Raw genomic sequence first — 20135 nt, forward strand, 5'->3', positions numbered from 1 at the left:
AATATTCTATTTCATATGTTTGTACATTTTTTACAATCAAACATCAACATTGCACATACAAAAATTTCAAGAATTAATGATGGTTAAATATTTAACTTAAAAATTAGTTCACTTTCCTCAAGACTTAAAGCTATGTAAAGAAAATAATTTCTTAATTTGATTTTACTAATTTACATTTCTCTTAGTTAATCCTTTTGACCTTATATGAAATTTAATTTCACTTCACATAACAAACTATTTAAGTATTTTATGAACATTAACCAACAAAGTATATTCTAGTTAAGTCGTTCTTATAGTTTTAAGTAACCTAACTTACTTATAAGAGTTCTTAAATTGAGTATACTTGAATAAAATTTTATGACTTTATTCTTTAACTCATTATCTTTTAACTTAGATTTCAGATAAATTTAAGAGTATGTAAATGTCATTTTCACTTGAGATGTGTAAATTCAATTTTCAAGAGTCATAACTCATTATTTAGAGCATTAAATCACCTTAAACTTCTTGGGTTACCTACACTACTACCTCTTAGGTATATATTCTTAGCAAATTTGGACACTTTTATAAGTTTTGAAACACATTTTTCTCCTATTTTAAGATGCAAGATAACCAACCAATTTTTTTTTTAGTTTCCTACATTTCATTCAACATAACAAATCAAAACTAGTTACCAAAATATGCTAACACTTGCATCTATTATTCACACACATAAAAACATTCATTTTCACACCAAAATGTGGTGAATTTTTTTTGCATAATTTTGTAGTAAATTTTTCATACATATAAACCATATTACACAAATTGCATCATCAAATTAAGAATCTTAACATCACATCCCAACTTATGCATTCATATACAACCTTCGTACCTCATTTAAAGCATGAAGATACATCAAATATCATACCCAGCATATATATTTAGAGACTTAAATGGAACAAAACTATCATATTAAAATCAACATATAACATGTCTAGATCACCTTTCAAGTCACACTCAAGCTCAAATCAATTCCAAACTCAACCAAATTAATTTCAATATCATTACAATTCATAACATACACATTCCAAGTCTCCAAACAAAATTTAAAAACATTGAACCATACTTCAAATAGAAAAAAAGGGATGTTATGAAAATAACCATTTATTTGAGCCAAAGAGTTCTTGCTTAGGGAGGTAAGGGAGGGAGTTAGATTCATTTCTTGGATTTATTTTATTGTTTGAAGGGATTCTTTAGTCCCTTGCTACACTTGTGTTTTTAAGTTGTATAAAATTATTTCTCTATTACGCTTATAAAACAAGGTTGTTGTCCAACACTCTTTGTAGGAGCTAAAACCCTAATTTAATACTTCAAAATGATGTATAATGCATAAGAGATGGTAATGGAGTGACATGTTATCTATTGGGACTTGTTTGCGCATGAAAATGACTTAAATGGGGTTGAAAAAGTTGTAAAAAAAAAAACTACATACTAGGTGTCTGTGGGTTGAACCATGTAAATTAAGAACCATACTTTAAATTTTGTTTTGAGACTTGGAATCTATATAATATAAAATATAAAGAATATGTTAGAATTAATTTGGTTGAATTTGGAATTGATTTGAGTAGTGTATGACCCTAAAAAAAGAGTGGGTATCAAAAGTAAATTCTCTTTGCAAGCTCCAAAGTGCTTCTATGGAGAATTGGGAAATGTAGAAGATGAAAAGAATTAGAAGATTAAAATGAAGAAGAGATTAATATGGATAGGCGTGGGGAGAAACTCACCCTCAAGGAGAACAAAGGGAAGTGTTTTTTTAAAAAACTTTTCTTCTCCCTAAGATGGTGGCTGGTGGACAAGAATGAGAAGGGAGTTAGGTCTCAAGTTTGGTTATATAGTGGGTCAAGCTAGGGTTTAAGTGGGGCTCACATGGTCTCACTTAATTCTAGGTAATTTAAGTTTGCTTAACCACTTTTAACTTCTCTATTAGTTACCAACCTAGCATTTGTATTCCTTATTTTTTTTTCATTAGAAGTTATTTATTTAATCATATTTCACATTTTTTCTACAATTAGTAATGCAATATAAAATAAGAAATTATGAGAAAATAAAAATTTTATCACTACAAGAAAAACACAAATTTCTGACGGATAATTTCCGACGGATCCAAATCCGTCGGAAAAAAACTTGTTTCTGACGGAAAATTTCCGTCAGAAATTTCCGACAGATTAATTCCGTCAGAAATTTCTGACGGATATTCCGTCGGAAATTCCGTCAGAAATAATGACTTATTTATATTAATTAATATTAAATCATATTAATAAATAGTTGATACTCATACTAATTAATTAGAATCACCGATTATGGAACATTATTCCATAACTGCTCATTTGTAGCCACAAAAACATATCCATCAAATTTAATGAGCTTGTAGCATATATATATATATATATAACAACTCTTCATACATTATTAATTACAATAATATTAGTTATATAACATCTTTTTAGAAATGTGTTGACAAGATAATCGATAATATATTTATTTTTAGATAAAATTTAAATGTAATATTAAATGCTAGAGGGAACCGGCCAAGTTAACTATAGAGTATCATACAAAGAGAGAGAGTGACACTTAAGTATTGTTAATTAAGATTTATATTAATATTTTATTATTGGATTTATTGTATTATCCTTTGTGATAATTTTTATATATATGTTGTTTTATAAGGAATAATAAGTGACATATTTATAAGATCAGCAAATTAAAATATTTTATTGATGATAGATGATAATATAAAAGTATTTTGAATGAAAAATATAATTATATTTTTTTATATTTGTTAAAAATGCTATTTTTCAATATAACAAAATATGTTTTCTAAGATATATATATATATATATATATATATATATATATATATATATATATATTGTACATAAATAGTCATCGTTTTTTATTCCACTTCGGATCCATCAAATAAAATGACCAACCCTAGTAATATATATTTTAAGTTTTTAATGTTGTTCTTAAATTAAAATTAAAACTTAATCACTTACTTCATCTCTTAATTTATTTATTTGTTTGGATTTGATATTTTATTATTATTAATAATCGTTGATTTTTAAAACTAATATAATATAATCTTTTCCATCCAATTAAGTTAGCGTCGTTAACTCTATAATTTCTAGTGATTTTAATTTACACTTGATGTCCATTTTTAACCTCCACTATTATTTTTTTTTTGGATTTTAAACCATGTAAGTTTTAATTAGAGATTCAATGAATCATATTAATATTAAATATTTTAACAAATTATATTATTATTAAATCCGATGAATAAGGATATATTTTAAGAAATAACTTATTTAAGATATTATATAATAAGTTTTTATGTAATAAGATCTTAATTATAATTAACATTAAACATTCAATAATTTTGAATAATGATATGTTTTATGAAATAACTTCTTTAAGATCTTATATAATAAGTTTTTATATGATAAGATGTTATAATATTATAAGTGTTTAAAATTTAATAAATCTTTGTATTTGTATAATTATTTAAATACTTATAGGATGTTATTTCATTTTAAAAATAAAGAAAATTTATTATAATTAAAAATGAAGGTAAAATTTAAAGAAATAAGAAAGTTTATGCGCGACAAAATTTTAAGTTCCCTTTTTCCTTGGGGATAAAAACTTTCAAAAAAATAATTAGAAAATGGTCATCAACTTTGTTGGACATTGCCATAATAGTCTTTGACATATGAAAAACGACAAATTAATAGTCAATGTTTATTTTCATTACTCATTTCAATCATTACTGATATATCAATAAGTTTTATAACACCTTAAAAAATGATTTTAAAAGAACATTTAGTACACAAAAAAATGTTTTATACTTAAGAATTATGATTTATAAAATTTATAAATTTCAAAAATCATAATTTTTTTTAGAAATAATTAAAGTCTGTTTAATTATATCATCAATAGTAGATCCATGAATTTTTTTTAGTAAGGACAAAAAAAAATGCTATACTATGTTTGCAAATTTAAAATATAATAAGTTTTCTTTTTATAGAAATATATGCTTTTATGAAAAAATTAAAATACCTATTTTTTTTTAAAAAAAAAAATTACAACTGTCATGAATAGAGTGACAAATTTTTATTATTATTTTATTTCATTTGAGATTCTATGAATATATATTTGTGATTTATGCGATTTATTTAGCATTAAAAAATGCTAAAAATTAAAAGATAAAGTGATAAAATTAGTACTAATTTATTCTCTTTCTTATCTCTTGTAATTTTCAACATTCATTTTTTATAAAATATTTATGGAAATAATACTTTTTTATGGATAAAGTTTTGTTTTTATTAACTATTTAAGTAAAAAAAAACCTTGTTTGGGCAATTACCCATACCCTCAACATGCATCTGCCCCGTTGACAATAACTAATTTTAAAAATATTTATAATTGTTATTAAAAATTAATTTTCTTTTATTGCATTAAATAAATAAAGATAATGAGATTTATTTTATTACATCAAAATTTTTCTTTTCAAATGAGAATGTTAGTTTCTTATTTTTTGTCATGAGAAAAATCACGTGAAAAATTTGTGTAAAAAATGTTATTGAAAAATAATGTTACTTATGAATGTTATTTTTTAAATAACAAAAAACATTTCAAACTTTAGATTTTAACCACATTAGCTAAATATTTATATATAAAAATTATTTTTTAAATAAAAACAAAGCATACATTAGTATAAGTTATTTTCCCTATAGTAATTATCACAAAAGTAAGCATTGTTCTTTTTATTGATTTTTTTTAATGAAACTAAGACTTATTCTTGTCAAAAATCAAAAAATACTTTTTTTTTTCATGGATTAAGATCCATTTAAAAGATTAATTTTTTTTCTATAGTGATTTTATGTTCATATATACTATATAATTAATATTAAATTTGATATCTTGTGAGTATATATTTATTGGCTGAATAATTTCTTAGTAGTTGTATTCAATTTTATGAATTAAAAAAATTGTTTTTTTAGGGGGAAAAATTGTTTTAGATATGCTGAAAAAAGTCATTTTAATAAAAGACCCCGACAGCGGGAAAAAATTGTTTTTTTAGGGGGAAAAAATTGTTTTAGATTAATTTTAGGGGGAAAAAGTCATTTTAGATATGCTGAACAATTTTATGAATACTTTTCTCTCTTCCTAGGTTACGTTCAAATGGCTGGCCCTTTCCTCAATTCTCACTCCCTTCGCCATTCCTCCATTAACTCTCCACCTTCTTAACTTTCTCTCTTCCTTCTAATTTTAATTCTAATTCCTGTGCGGCTTACTTGCACCGAGAGACAACTCATTTTTGTTCCCATTATTTCAATCACTTCATGTTATCAACAACGAGTAATAGAAACGAAATGGTAAATGAAAGGGAAAATCTCCCACCGATGTTATCAGTCTTTAACCAACCTGGTCGCCATTCTGGTAAGGAGTTGGTTAAATGGTTAACCGATGAACAACACAATTCAGCCCATGTTCATGTCTTGATCAACTGCACTGAAGTTAAATCGTACCTTGAGTAAGCATTTGACAATGAATGTTTTCATTATTGTACAACTTATCTTGTATTCTGATCTTAAACTTACCCTTCAAGTGATATATTTGGACAGCTTATTCATGCAAACTCAAGAAAATGCTTTTGCTCGTATACATGCTGATTTTCCTAGATGGTTCAAGGAACAAGTATGTATATAACAATTTATTTTAATTCCCCATTATATACATTAATTAAAATATAACTTTTTATGTGTCTTACATGCACACAGGTTCACAACGAGCCTTTAAATGGGATAAACCAACACTTAAGGGATTTGTCAAATAAGCCATTTAGATGTGTTAAAGAATGGCACACATATTTTGTTAATGGGTACAAGTTTCAAACTTATGCATGGTGCAAGGAGAAAAAGACCATTAATAGTGGAGTTTATGTAAAAGGCATTACAGAAGGAGGTGAAGATGATTTCTATGGGGTCATTCAGCACATATATGAACTTCAATACAATACTTTAAGTTATCCTAAGAAAGTGGTTGTATTTTATTGTGATTGGTTTGATCCGTCAAGAAGAGGTACAAGAGTGGATCCAAAATATAATATAGTGGATATTCGGATTGATGCAAGATATAAAGAGTTTGATCCATTTATCATTGCACATAATGTAAGGCAAGTGTATTATGTCCCATATCTAACAACACGAATGGATAAACGTGGTTGGTTTGTTGCAATCAAAACAAAGCCAAGGGGTCGTATAGAATTTGATGATGTGGAAGACGAAGTGGCTTACCAGGTAGATGAAATGACACATACTAATGAAGTCATTGAAGTTGAAGGCATTTTAGGATTACAGGATGTACAAGGTGATCTTGAAGAAGTTGATGAGGCTGAAGAACCCCTACAACATGTTGAAGTACAAGAGGATGAGGAGGAAGAAGAAGAGGAATCAAATGAAGGGGAATTAGAAGAAGACTTTGATGAATATAGCTCTGAAGAGGATTAGGCAATAAAAATAAATGTCTTCAAAAGTTATTACGACGGGATTCTATACTTTATTTTTATGTATTTTGAGGTACAACTATATTCATTTATCACAATGATTATATTAGTTTTATCCCTTTATTTAGTTCTCACTTTTTATGATGCATTTGAATCACTTAATGATAATATTATTTATACATGTTAATTTTGATTTTTATGATGCATTTGAATCACTTAATCATAATATTATTTATACATGTTAATTTTGATTTATCCCATTATATTTATACATGTTAATTTTGATTTATTATTCACAATATTATTATTCCTATATAGATATGACAGGAGAAGGTTCCTCTCTTGGTAATAAGGGAAAGGAGAAAGGAAAATCGAAGAAGTCACGTTATGTAATTAAATTATTTCCAGGAACAAATACCCCCGGATCATCTACTCAAACCCCATCAAACTTACCATCTCCATCACCATCACCTTCCTCAATTGCTGCACCCACACCATCCCGAGTTATTCAACCCACCCAATCACCATCTCCACTTGTTGCACCCACACATGTACCATCGTCTATTGCTGCAACCACACCATCCCTAGTTGCTATAACCACTCGATCACCAACTTCATTTGTTGCACCCACACAAGCACCTTCGCTAGTTGTTGAACCCACACGATCACCATCTCCATTTATTGCAGTCACACCATCCCCAACTGCTACAAGGGTTCCATCATCTTCTACATCTATAAATGGAGATGATTTAGACTTGGGAGCAGAAGACCCCCCACCCAATGATCGCCCAGTAATTGAACCTATTGGGACAGGGTAACAATAAATTAGAATTTATTTTTCATCATTCACTGTCTTTTTAATTTTGCTAACCTTTTTTTTTATTTAGGTTTGAACCATCCCTTATTGCTACACATGCTATCACACAGACCATTAAGCAACATTTTCTTCATCCATGGCCTACATGGGGAGCGATGGAAGATAGTGATAAGGATGCCTTCTTCCAACGTTTTAAGGTATGAATTGCTTGTTTAATTCTTGTTTGTGAACATTCATATGAATTGCTTGTTTGTAAACAATGATATGTTCATATCATTTCTTTACTTGGAACTTTGATGCTTAATTTATATGTTCACAAACACTTGAACTTACTTATTATTATTGTAGTTTCGATACAAACATTTTCTTTTAACATGAGTTGTAAAAAGAAATTCAGTTGAAATTCTTGTGTTATTGCTTTTGGTTTGGTTTAATTTATTTATTTGTATCCTCATGTTATATTTGTTTGTTGCTTCACCTGCATGATATCAATTCTATTAATTGTTGAAAAAGTTTTGAATTTGATTTCCTTTGACATTTTGATGTGTTACAATTATTATAATTCATTGGTTTTTTTTTCATGTAGCGTAAGGTGGCATGGAGACCTGAGGATGAGGAAAAAATAAAGAAAAATTTTAACTCAAAAGCCTCTCATAGATTGTCTGATATGTTTAATGAAGCTCGGAAAGCAGGTAAAAGGCCACTTTGGGTTGGAGAAGATGTTTGGAATCAATTGGTAGCACATTGGAATTCAGCTGCTTTTCGAGTAAAGTCTACACAAGCTTCACTAAATCGAGCGTCTGAAAAGGGTGGGACTCTTCATACAGGTGGCTCAATTACAGTTCATGATCATGCCAAGCGCATGGTATGTATGGATTAAAATTTTCTTTTCTATTTTTACAACTTTACAACAAATTTATTTATTTCGCATCAATGTATTATTTGCAGGCAAAAGAATTTGGTCGCTCAGTGCATATTGATGAGGTCTTTCAACAGACACATATACGAAAAGAAACTGGACAATTTGTTGATGAAAGATCTAGCAAAACATATGTAAGTTACTTAAATATTTATTGATGTTATTTTTAATCATATTTACAAGATTAGTAAAACAATGCCTTTGTTGAATAACAGGAAGATTTTCTCAATAAATTTTCTCAAGCTATGCCTGAGGCTGCATCATCTGTTGATGAATCATATCCTATGGACCCTGGTTTGGAGGATACAATTAGGTCTAAGTGTTGGTCTGATGCAGTTGGTGGCATGACCACTAAGGGGTGACTGTATGGAGCTGGAGACCTTGCTCATCATTTAAAAGATACACAGAGCAGTCGTGTCGACGTTAATCTTAAAAGGAAAGCATCTTGTAGCAGTTCACATGACACAGAAGACATTGTTCAATTGAAACAACGACTTGCAGAAAGTGAACAACGACTTGCTGAAAATGAACAACGACTTGCTGAAAATGATCAAAGACTTGCAGAAAATGATCAAAGACTTGCAGAAAATAATGTGGTTATTCGTCAGTTGCAACAATTTCAATCAATTGTCTTGCAATTCTTACCCAGAGAAGCACAAACTGTCATTCAAAATATTTCTCAACAACAAAATATCAACCTTGATCAACAAAATGGGGAACAACATCAAAACCAACAACAGCAACATGACCAAGACAAAAATCAAGAAGACTCTCCTAATTATGAAGATTATTAGTTAGCATTAGAAAATATTAATTAATCTATTTGACTACTATATGTGATATTTGAATTATGGAATTTGTTTTATTATTATGATGTAATTTAAATTTATTTTGATGAAGCTTTACATTCTATATATATCTGTATATGGATCTGTTAAACAGGTAAAATAAGATCAATTAGTTACATTAATAAATTTATTTAAAATTAAAAATTAAAAATTTCCGACGGAAATATCCGTCGGAAATGGCTCTCAGAAATTTCCGACAGAAATTTCCGTCAGAAATGATCCTCAGGAATTTCCGATGGAATTTTCCGTCGGAAATGTTCCTCAGGAATTTCCGACGGAAGTTTCCATCGGAAATGTTCCTCAGGAATTTCCGACAGAATTTTCTGTCAGAAATTTCTGAGACACATTTCCGACGGAAAATTCCGTCGGAAACTTTCTCTGAATTTTCTGACAGAATTTTTCGTCGCAAATGTCTCTTAGAAATTTCTGACGGACTTTTCCGTCGGAAATTTCTGAGGAACATTTCCGACGGAAAATTCCGTCAAAAATTTCTGACAGATATTTTCATCGGAAATTTCCGACGAAATTTTCCAACAGAAATTTCTGTCAGAAATTTCCGACAGAATTTGCTATTTCTGAAGGGATTTTTTTTTCGACAACACTTTTTCCGACATAATTAAATCCGTCGAAAATCCGTCGAAAATACCAAATTCCGTCGGAAATTGACATTTTTCTTGTAGTGTATTTTATTGTCTATTACTATTTTTTTAGGGTGTTACACCTTTCAAATGACATTCTAACATCATTGTTTTTCAACCTATAATTTGGCCTTTGTGAACGAGTCTTTCATGGAGTTCATCTTCATCTATTGGTAGAGGAGGCAAAGGAATAAAATAACTTAAGAAATGAAAAATAACGATATAATCAAAATGTGTCCTACATTTTCCATGTGGACAAAATTTGTTTATAACATCATTGATTCCATTCACAAAAAAAGTAGCCATTTTTCCATTTGATTCCATTTGCTCGAAATTTGTTGCTAGGACTTTGTTGTTATTATCTTCAACAAAGATTTGGTTGCAAAATTATTTACCCCACTACTGCATGAAAAACTTGGGGAGTTTAATCTTGGTTTTCACAACAAAAAAAGACAACAACAAAAAACAATTATAATATCCCTTCAAAGAAAAAAATATAATATTTGACTATTAGTACCTTTTCCTTTCAAAGTAGAACATCAAATGAAAGGATTTGTTTAGTGATGTAATTAGGTGATTTAGTAGGATGGGCCTTTAATTACTCAAATTAGGTCCATTAGTGTAGTCTATAAATATGTGTAATACATGTACACTTGACATCACATATATCATTTTTCAAAAATTGAGTTGTTTCTCTTAGAAGTCTCTAAAAATTCTCTCTCTCTCTCTCTCTCTCTCTCTCTCTCTCTCTCTCACACACACACACACACACACACACACACATAGATTTTCTCTCTTACTTACACGAATTAGATTGCTAGAACATGATTATGATGCATGGCTAGTTCGCTAATCGATTTTTGGTTTAAAAAATTATGATAAAATTTGAGTTCTCGATCTTTTTATAGAATGAATTCTCTGTTTCTCTTCTTCTTTGATTTAGGTTTAATTTCGTTTTCATGATTGTGAATTTCATTTTGGATTTAAAACAATGATTGAAGATTAGTTTTAGGTCTGAATATAGATTTAAATTTAGACCTAAAATATCTTAAATCGCCTAATTCAACCGTTCACCGTTTTTGAATTTTATTAAAATTATGAGATTGTGATTGTATTTCATGTTTTGATGGAATTCATAGATCTATATCTAGATCTAAGTTTTTGATTAAGTTTGTGTTGAGTTAGGTTGATTAAGAATTCAACTTTCTTGTTGAACTATGAAAATTTTACCGTACGAATTAAAATCTTGAATCAATACCAATTGAATTTTTTATTCTTAATTCTTTGTTTTGTTGATTGAATACTGTTCAAAATATTAAAATCCCCTTGCTAATTTTGTGTAATAAAATATGAATTAAATGTGTTTGTATCTTCGTGAAGAATGAGCTAAGTTGTTCCTTGTATTGCAAATTTTTAGGAAAAATCTAATTTACTTTTGATAGTGACTCGACATCGCTATCAAGAGGTAATACCATAATGCTACAAGTAAAAGGAAAGGTCTCATGTCAAAGAAGATACTCTCTAAGATTTGGTCAAGAAAAGAAAGAAGTGGTGAGCTAATTAGCTCTTATACGTTAAAGAGCCATACTTCTACTATTTTAAAGGAATCAAAATCTACCAATCTAGAAGTAGAAGGCATTCAATATCTTAGACCATGTTTTGCAAACTATAAAGCTCCACATAGAGCAAATTTCTTTCTTGATGGACATTTTGCTTGGATGATGGATTCTTTCAAATGGGTGACTTTGTGTTCAATAATGTGAAAAAAACGTCACTTTTACATTTGTTGTTGATAATGTTAATTTTTACTTACATTCTAGTACCAAATTTGTTAACACATTCAACTCTTTTCTAACTTTTGACTTATGTAATCCTCAATTTAACTTCTCTTTTGTAAGTAACGACACTTTGGTTACACATACAGGGTTATACAAATTTAATCCTCATTTTTTGTGATTTTTTGGATAGGTAATCATGTTGGAAGAAGCCATGTCAAAGAGAAGAAGCTGGATTGAACTCCAATGAAGCTAGTTGGCATTTTCAGTAGACCCGCGTTGAGCCCATAGCTCAACTCGCTCAACGCACTGGATCAGGGAGTTGATGGAGAATTGGCACTGCGCTGGGCGTGCCCAAGCATGCGCCCGACGCGCCTTCCGTCACGCGCCAAGCGCACATATTATCACGCTGAGCACGTCACTTAAGGAGTTGTGTAGACTGATATAATTTCTGGCAGAGCGCGAAGGAAAGGGATCTGGAAGCAGAACCAAATGAGGAGTAGAGCGCAGGTCTGAAGGGGAGAAGCTAGGGCTCATCTCTTCACCATTGTTTCTCATTGGTTTTCTTCCATTCTTACTCTTTTGATGTATCTTGCTAATCTCATGGACATGGATTGCTAAAACCCTTTTGTTGGGGTTAGATGTAGCCAACTTGACTCTCATGTAACTTGTTTGAATATATATATATCTATCTTCTTCATTCAAATGTTAGTATCATGTTCTTGTGCTCAATGCTTGTATGGAATGATCAACTATTACATGATTTGTGATTACTTTTGGTGTGGGAATATCATTGGTAATCTTGTTTGAGAATGTGGTACCTTGTAAACTTGTGTTTAGGAATGGAACATGAGTTACTTGTTGTTTGGAGCCCTTAAACTTAATGCAAGTGGATTTATTGAAATATTCAAGGGATTGACATTTGGTAATGAAACTTAGGCTCTTTTAACCAAGGAATTGGAATTTGAGAAAATTAGTGGGCTAGCATTAATGTTTGAATGAGAAAGAATGTCTTTTTTATGCATGAGATTAAAGTTGGTGAAGTCTAACCCTAACATTTCATTCATATAAGTCAATCTCTAAAACCGCATTTCAAGTGTTTGATGAAAGTTCACTTTGGTTCATTTTTCTCTTTTTAGATTAAAAATTACAATCAACCAAACATGAAATCATTTTTTAGTCTATATTAGCTTAAATTCCACATATTGTCATTGTATTACTCAAGTCCTTTGGGAAGAACGACTATTACTTCTACTTACTACTTGTGCGATTGGTTCGCTTGCCATATTGGAAGAAATCGGTTAACAGTTGTCTTAAAGAACTTATTTAACAATTACCTTTTATGAATGATCATGTGAAAAATTAGTGATGTGATCTCATTTAAGTGATATGGCATGTCACTAGAGTCACATCAATAGTCTCTTTGCTAAATCATTGAAAATTTAAAGGAAAAAATTAAAATGTATGATAAAGAGATTTTGAGGGATTAAATATTTCAAAAAAAAAATTCTAGGGACTAAAATCAAAATGAACAATATTTATAGAAGTTAAAAACATATTTAAACTTAAATTATATCTTAAAAATATATAATATATATATATATATTTAAAAATATATATTTATACAAATTTCAAATATAATTTATATATGCAAATATAGTATTTATTTGTATATATAATTCATTACAAGTTTTAGTTATATACAATTAATATTTTGTTTGTTATCACGAAGATGGATCCAAAACATTTTAGTAATGAAAATAATACTCATACAAAAATTTGTAACATCAATCTATACTAATAATAAAAGGAGATTATCACATTTTGTTGACATATTTATGGACAATTTTGTCTTTAACTAGTTGACATACTACTCTTTATGTCTTCATTATTTTTCTTATTCAATTTTATTCTTTTACTTTAAAAGATGGTTCAAAAACTACCTTATAAATTTTTAAACACTCTTATAATTAACTACTTAATTTAATTTAATTTTATTATTTAAAAAACACATGGAGGTACATAGTATTTTTTTATTTTTATCCTCTACTAAATTCACTTAACCATAATATATATATATATATATATATATATATATATATATATATATATAAATCATAATGAACAATTCAAAAAGTTAACATATTATCTTTGACTTTTAATAAATAAAAAAAGTAAAATACGAGCAAACAGTGGGGGCACTTTGTATTTTTGGTAAGTAAATAAACAAATAAGCAACGATGATTGAAAATTTTAAAAATATTAACTTAAAAAAGCAAATTAACTCAAAATCTACATGGTAAAGAAGTTAAATCTACGTGACATAAAATCACACAAAAAAAAAATCTAAATGACATAATTATTAAACAATTCTGTTTAAGTAAATGAACTTTTAAGATATAATTTCCAGGAAGAGACCTGTGAACCAGCGTTTATAAAACGATTAAAAAAGAAACTCAATTTTGTTGAGATAGATGGAAAAATAAACGTTATTTCAATAATTAATTACAAAGTAACAGTGTACAAGCGCCTGTGGCCTAATGGATAAGGCGTCAGACGATTGTGGGTTCGAGTCCCACCAGGTGTGTTATTGTTATTTTTATTTTTATTTTATTTTTATTTTTGTTTTTATTTTATTTTATTTCTTTTGCAGCACCTTTACATGAAAAATATTCATATCTTTGGTAATCGTACAATTTACCTGATTGAAGAAATATTCTTATATTGTTTATTTATATTTTTGCTGTATCTTAATTGAAAAACAATTTATATCTTTGTTAATCATAAACTTTGAAAGATTGAAGAAAAAGCTATTGTTAGCCTTTTAAAGACGAGACTTTTATGGAGTGCTCTTTATTGGTTAAAACATGTTTAATAGCAAATATATCTATTTTTGGGTAAAAATAAAAATAAATCCTTTTTCAATAACTCTAATTACATCTAATGTAAACCTTTTTATATTGATGTTGATTTTTTTTCCCGAGTAATTCACTTTATTGGAAAAAGTTAATTTTTATAGAAAAATATGGTTGTTTTGTTAAGAGTTTTTCAAACAAACTAGCTATGTCCCCAATATATGTAAATATAAAAAGAAAATGTTTCACATTACAATTATTCAATATTAGCTTAAGGGAGAAAAATATTTAAATATAATTATTTTTAATTAGTTTACACAAGTCATATTTTGATAGTATATCTATAAGGATTTTATGAGTCTGTCCAGAAGAATTTTTGCATGTTTCTCTACTAGAAATAAAGATTATGTTTTAGTATAGAAAGTTTTAAAAATTCTTTTTGGATTTGTATCCAAACATATTCTATATTACAATCATTATCTGCCTAAGGAAAATGAGGTATACAAGTTAGAGTCCAACTCCAATCCCTTTGCATTGCGCATAAGACACTTATTTATAAGCGTTATAACCAACTAGAACGACCATTTTGATTAGTGGAATAGGTCGTTTCAGGTTGGTTTGTTATGACAAAAATTTGAATTCGAAATGACCCGTTTTACAATTGAAACGACCCATTCCAAACTGTTCTTTTGTTCATAACAACTTGGATCAAAACGGCTCATTCTGGATTGGGAATGGCTCGTTTTGACTTAGGATTTTCAGGCCCTTTTGATGGTTTGGAACGACCCGTTCTAGATTGGGAACAATTTGTTTTGAGCTCCTAATTTGGCATTTTTTATCTTCTGAGCCTCCTGATACTATTCTGATGTCATGTTGGGCCTTCAAGGATCTCTTGCCTTGTTTTAGTAGTCCTTTGTATTGTTTTGATATCTTAGATGAAATTATGTATCTACAACGATGTAAAAAGCTCCACCTTTTTTTTAATTAAAATCAATATAAAATAGTTTGTTTTTAATATTTGTTCAAATTAGAACTAATGTAATATGTCTTTTAAAATTTTAACGTATATTTTATTTTCGCATTTGTCACTATAAAAATGTTGGTTATTAGTTATTAGTGTTAGCTAGAGTCGTCAAAATGAGTTTTAGCTCGTGGGCCAATCCGGCCCACCATGAAAACGGGTCGAGCCAAAAAAATGAAAAAAATTTATAATAGGTCAAAAAATGTGATCCGGTCCACTTTCGACTCAGCCCACCTGGACTGAACTCGTGGTGGGTCAAGCTGTCCACCTGACCCACTTATACCTCGATCAACCCAACTCACTAACAACTTATTTAACCATTTATTATTATATATGTATTATTTTAACAAGATACCATTAGTTTTTGTAGATAAAGATAAAGTCAATGTTAAACAACATGAAATTGCTATAAATTTATTTACTCAAACTTTCAATAAAATTTGATATTGATGATTATTCATTCTCATGAAAGGATTTTTATTTTTATTTTTTGATTATTTAAAGTTTTACACTTTTTAATTTAAGTTTAATGTTGTATGTATGATACCTAGTTTGACAATTTTTACTTTAGATTAGAGATTATTTTATATTGGAATTTATTTTAAATTATAATTTTTTTTAAAAAAAGATCAGGTGGGTTGGTGGGCCAACTTGTTTAGCCCACCAACCCGTGATAGGCCGGAACAGGTTAGAAAATCTTGAACTTTAAAATTGGTGGACTGGGCCAAACAAGCTGGGTTAGCCCGTTTTGATAGCTCTAGTGTTAGCTTTAAGCCGACTCTTGTAAAAGAAAGCACACTCTACCTTGTGGTTAGTGTTGGTGATGTGTGAGAATCACGACCTTGGCTAAATTCATTGACACTAAATACATTGCAGCCACTTGTAAAACGAACATCCCATAGAGATGACTTAACCAACCCTCACTCATCATTTAAATATGTTGGGTGTAACTTTAAATATTAATTAAGTTTAGTTTAACGTCAGTCAAAGAGACATTAAATTAAAATATTTTAAAATTAAATTTATTTATAGTTGATAATGTCAACACTATTAAAAAATTTTAAATTTACCTTGTTTGTATTGACCTAGTCTACTAATGTAATTATTATTATTATTTTATTATCAGCTAAATCGACACTTAAAATTAGTTATATTTATTATTTTATTTCTAGACTCATTTTTTGTGGGCTTAGAGGATGTTTTTTTATTTGATGTCATATTTTTTTAATTGTCAAGTCAGTCTTTTGAAGGTTAGATTGAAACTATAATAAATATATATATATTTTTTTTAACTTTGATCAATGCTATTTTTTAAAAAAAAAGTTATTGACTTTTTATTAATTAGTTTGTACTTGATTTTAACATCATATTGAGATTTTAATAAAAAAATTAAATATATATGTACTATCCGTACGGCTATGCCGAGCTCGAGCTCAGTATCACAGCGCAGGACGACCTCGGACATGCGCTGGGAGATCTCGGTCTAGACGAGATCCGCTATCTAATTAGATCATAACTGATCTCAAGCCCAAGGCCCAACGAAACCCTAATTTACACCAAGGTACGTGCATTACTTATAGGAGACTAATACTCCCACAAACACTAACTTTAGCATCGGAGTCTCTTTTGCAGGTACCACCCCCATCTTGGAGCATCAACGTATCAGTGAAGGAGGCTCACCGATCTTATCCAGCGGATCATCCCTACCTCGGATTCCCGGTAAGAACATTTGGCACCCACCGTGGGGCCGATCAAGACAACTCTTATCGGCCACGCTTATGGTTTTCACCAGAAGCCATAGCAGACGCGCAACAGACGACCAAGATCACACAACTAACATGGATAACGAAGCAGCATTGAGACGACTGATCGAGCAGGTCGAGCAGATGCGACAACAACACGCCGCAGATCTACAAAGTATGCGTGCCAAGCACGAAACTAACCTAGCCACGATGCGTACCGCTAATTAAAATAACCTAGCGGCGCTACGTGCCGAGAACGAGCGTATTCGCGCTCAACTCCCTCGGCATCCCTCTGATCAACCCCCTCAACAAAGCAACCTGCATGAGGAGGAAGGGCACTAAGTTTCTCAATCGCCAACAACGGCTAGGGCACCAACCCCCAGGCCTGCCACACATCAGTCTCACATATCGACCAACAGGTCGGCACATGACATAAGCAACGCTCCTGCCCACGTCACGGGAAATCAGGCGACCTTCCGCCGTCATCCTTTTGTGGACGATATCATGGAAACACCTCTCCCTTTCGGGTGGAAGCCTCTCCACATCGACCGTTACGACGACACCACAGATCCGGACGAGCACATCGATCTGTATACCACACAGGTAAATCTTTACACTAATGAGGATGCTATCCTGTGTAGGTTTTTTCCGACCTCGCTCAAAGGGGCTTCGCTCAACTGATACACCCAGCTACCTGCCGAGTCAATTGACAGCTTCGGCACCCTGGTCGGACGGTTCACAGCACAGTATGCGACGAGCCGACCTCATCACATAACATCAGCTGCCCTGGCCAGTCTCAGACAGAGTGACGACGAGCCACTCCGAACGTTCATGGAACGATTCGCCGCCATCTTGGTAAAGATCCGAAATTTGAATCCCGAGGTCACCCTGCACGCCATGCTCATGACACTCAAGCCTAGACCGTTCGTCGACAGTCTGTGTCGTGAAGCTCCTCGCGATATGGACGAGCTCCGTGCTCGTGCTGCTGGGTACATCCAAATGGAAGAACACTCTGCCTTCTGTGACCAGGTTCGCGGAAAGTCACAAGCAAAGCCCTACAGTGGCCACAAAGACAAGATGAAGGTCACCAATGACAGCCAGTTCAAGAAAACTGCTCGGACAAGCAAGGGGGGGAGATACGACTTCTACACTCCCCTAAATACGCCCCGAGTTCACATCCTAGAGGAGGCAAGTAATAGCAATCTTCTCACCCTGCCACCACCAGGTCACACTCCCAACAGTGCGGACAAGTCCAAACATTGCAGATACCACCGAAACCACGGCCACACCACTGAAGAGTGCCGCACATTCCGAGACCGTATCGAAGAACTCATCCAGGCAGGTCACCTCGGCCAATATGTCCAACGACAGCAGGGTCACAGAGGAGGCTACGGTGGACGAGGACGAGGCAGAGGTCGCGGTTCGGGAGCCCGCACGGACCAACCCTCTAGCTCTCAACAAAACACCGGTGGCGCAGTACAGGCCGAGGTAAGCCAGGAAACAGGGTCAGCCCCCTTGAGGGGCGTCATTAACACAATTGCAGGTGGCTTCATAGGGGGAGGCTCTAGCAACTCGGCGCGGAAACGACATTTGCGCATCATCAACAACGTCCACTCCGCTACCTCAGCCTCGCATCAAAGCTCGCCTCCAATCACCTTCACTGACGACGACTACGTTGGCGTCAGCCCCAATCAGGATGACCCGATGGTCATCGCCGTGGAGGTTGCCAACTGGGATGTCCACAAGACGTTGATCGACCAAGGAACGGTTGAAGTCCTCTATTGGCCGACATTCCTCAGGTTAGATATCTCTCACTCCCTTATCCAGCCTCACACAGAGCTGTTAGTTGGATTTGCAGGAGAACGAGTTCACACTCAAGGGTACGTGGATCTGCTGATGACCTTCGGAACCTCTCCGAATACAAGGAGGATTATGGTCCGATACCTCCTCATGGAAGCCAACACCTCCTATAATATAATCATTGGGAGGCCGACGTTAAATCAACTCGGAGCAGTGGTGTCCACCCCGCACCTCACCATGAAATTCCCCGAGACTGACGACAAGATTATCTCCGTCAAGGCAAATCAGAAGATAGCCCTGCAGTGCTACGACGAAAGCCTCAAGGTCTCCTCATCCGACGAGCGTCGCCCAAGTGATCCCCCCACAGTGGCTCACATCGCCCACATGGATATCACTGACCTCAACCCGAGGTTCGACTCCCATGACGAGCGACCAAGTCCCATCGACGAGCTCGATGACCTCCAAATCGGGAGTCTTCCTGGGCAGTGCACGAAAATCAGCAGGCAATTGAACCCAGAATTGTGGCAACAGCTCGAAGCTGAGATCCTCAAGAACGCCGACCTCTTCGCATGGTCCAGTGCCGACATGCCAGGTATAGATGCCGACTTCATCTGTCACAGGTTAGCAATTCACAAGGAGGCGAAGCCAGTGGCCTAGAGGAAGAGGAAAGTCGGTGGCGAGAGGCGGGAGGCCATCATCACCGAGACGCAGAAGTTACTGAACGCTGGCTTCATCCGTGAGGTCAGATACACCACATGGCTGGCAAATGTGGTTCTAGTGAAGAAGAGCTCGGGGAAGTGGCGCATGTGCGTCGACTACACCGACCTAAACAAAGCATGCCCCAAGGACTCGTATCCTTTACCGAGCATCGACAGGCTGGTTGACGGAGCATCCGGGCACGCCCTTCTCAGTTTTCTTGATGCTTACTTCGGGTACAACCAGATCATGATGTACCCACCAGACGAGGTGCATACGTCGTTCATCACTGACCGCGCCAATTACTGCTATAGGGTGATGCCCTTCGGTCTCAAAAATGCAGGAGCCACTTACCAGCGGCTGATGGACAAGGTTTTCCACCAGCAGATCGGGAGAAACATGGAGGTCTACGTCGATGACATGGTGGTCAAGACCACCTCAGCCGAAGCTCATGCCGCCGACCTCGCTGAAGTGTTCGGCCAGATC

The 20135-nt window shown here is 32.8% G+C and overlaps 1 protein-coding gene across 1 annotated transcript; it reads left to right on the forward strand.

Moving 5' to 3' along the window:
- The first annotated feature begins 17984 nt into the window (after positions 1–17984).
- LOC145949872 (uncharacterized) lies at positions 17985–19610 on the forward strand. Its single transcript, XM_083060774.1, has one exon. It carries the CDS (start codon positions 17985–17987, stop codon positions 19608–19610), a length of 1626 nt encoding a protein of 541 aa, XP_082916900.1.
- Positions 19611–20135: the final 525 nt, after the last annotated feature.

The sequence above is a fragment of the Cajanus cajan genome, chromosome 7, assembly GCF_000230855.2.
Source record: "Cajanus cajan strain Asha chromosome 7, NIPB_CcT2T_4, whole genome shotgun sequence".
Classification (NCBI taxonomy): domain Eukaryota; kingdom Viridiplantae; phylum Streptophyta; class Magnoliopsida; order Fabales; family Fabaceae; genus Cajanus; species Cajanus cajan.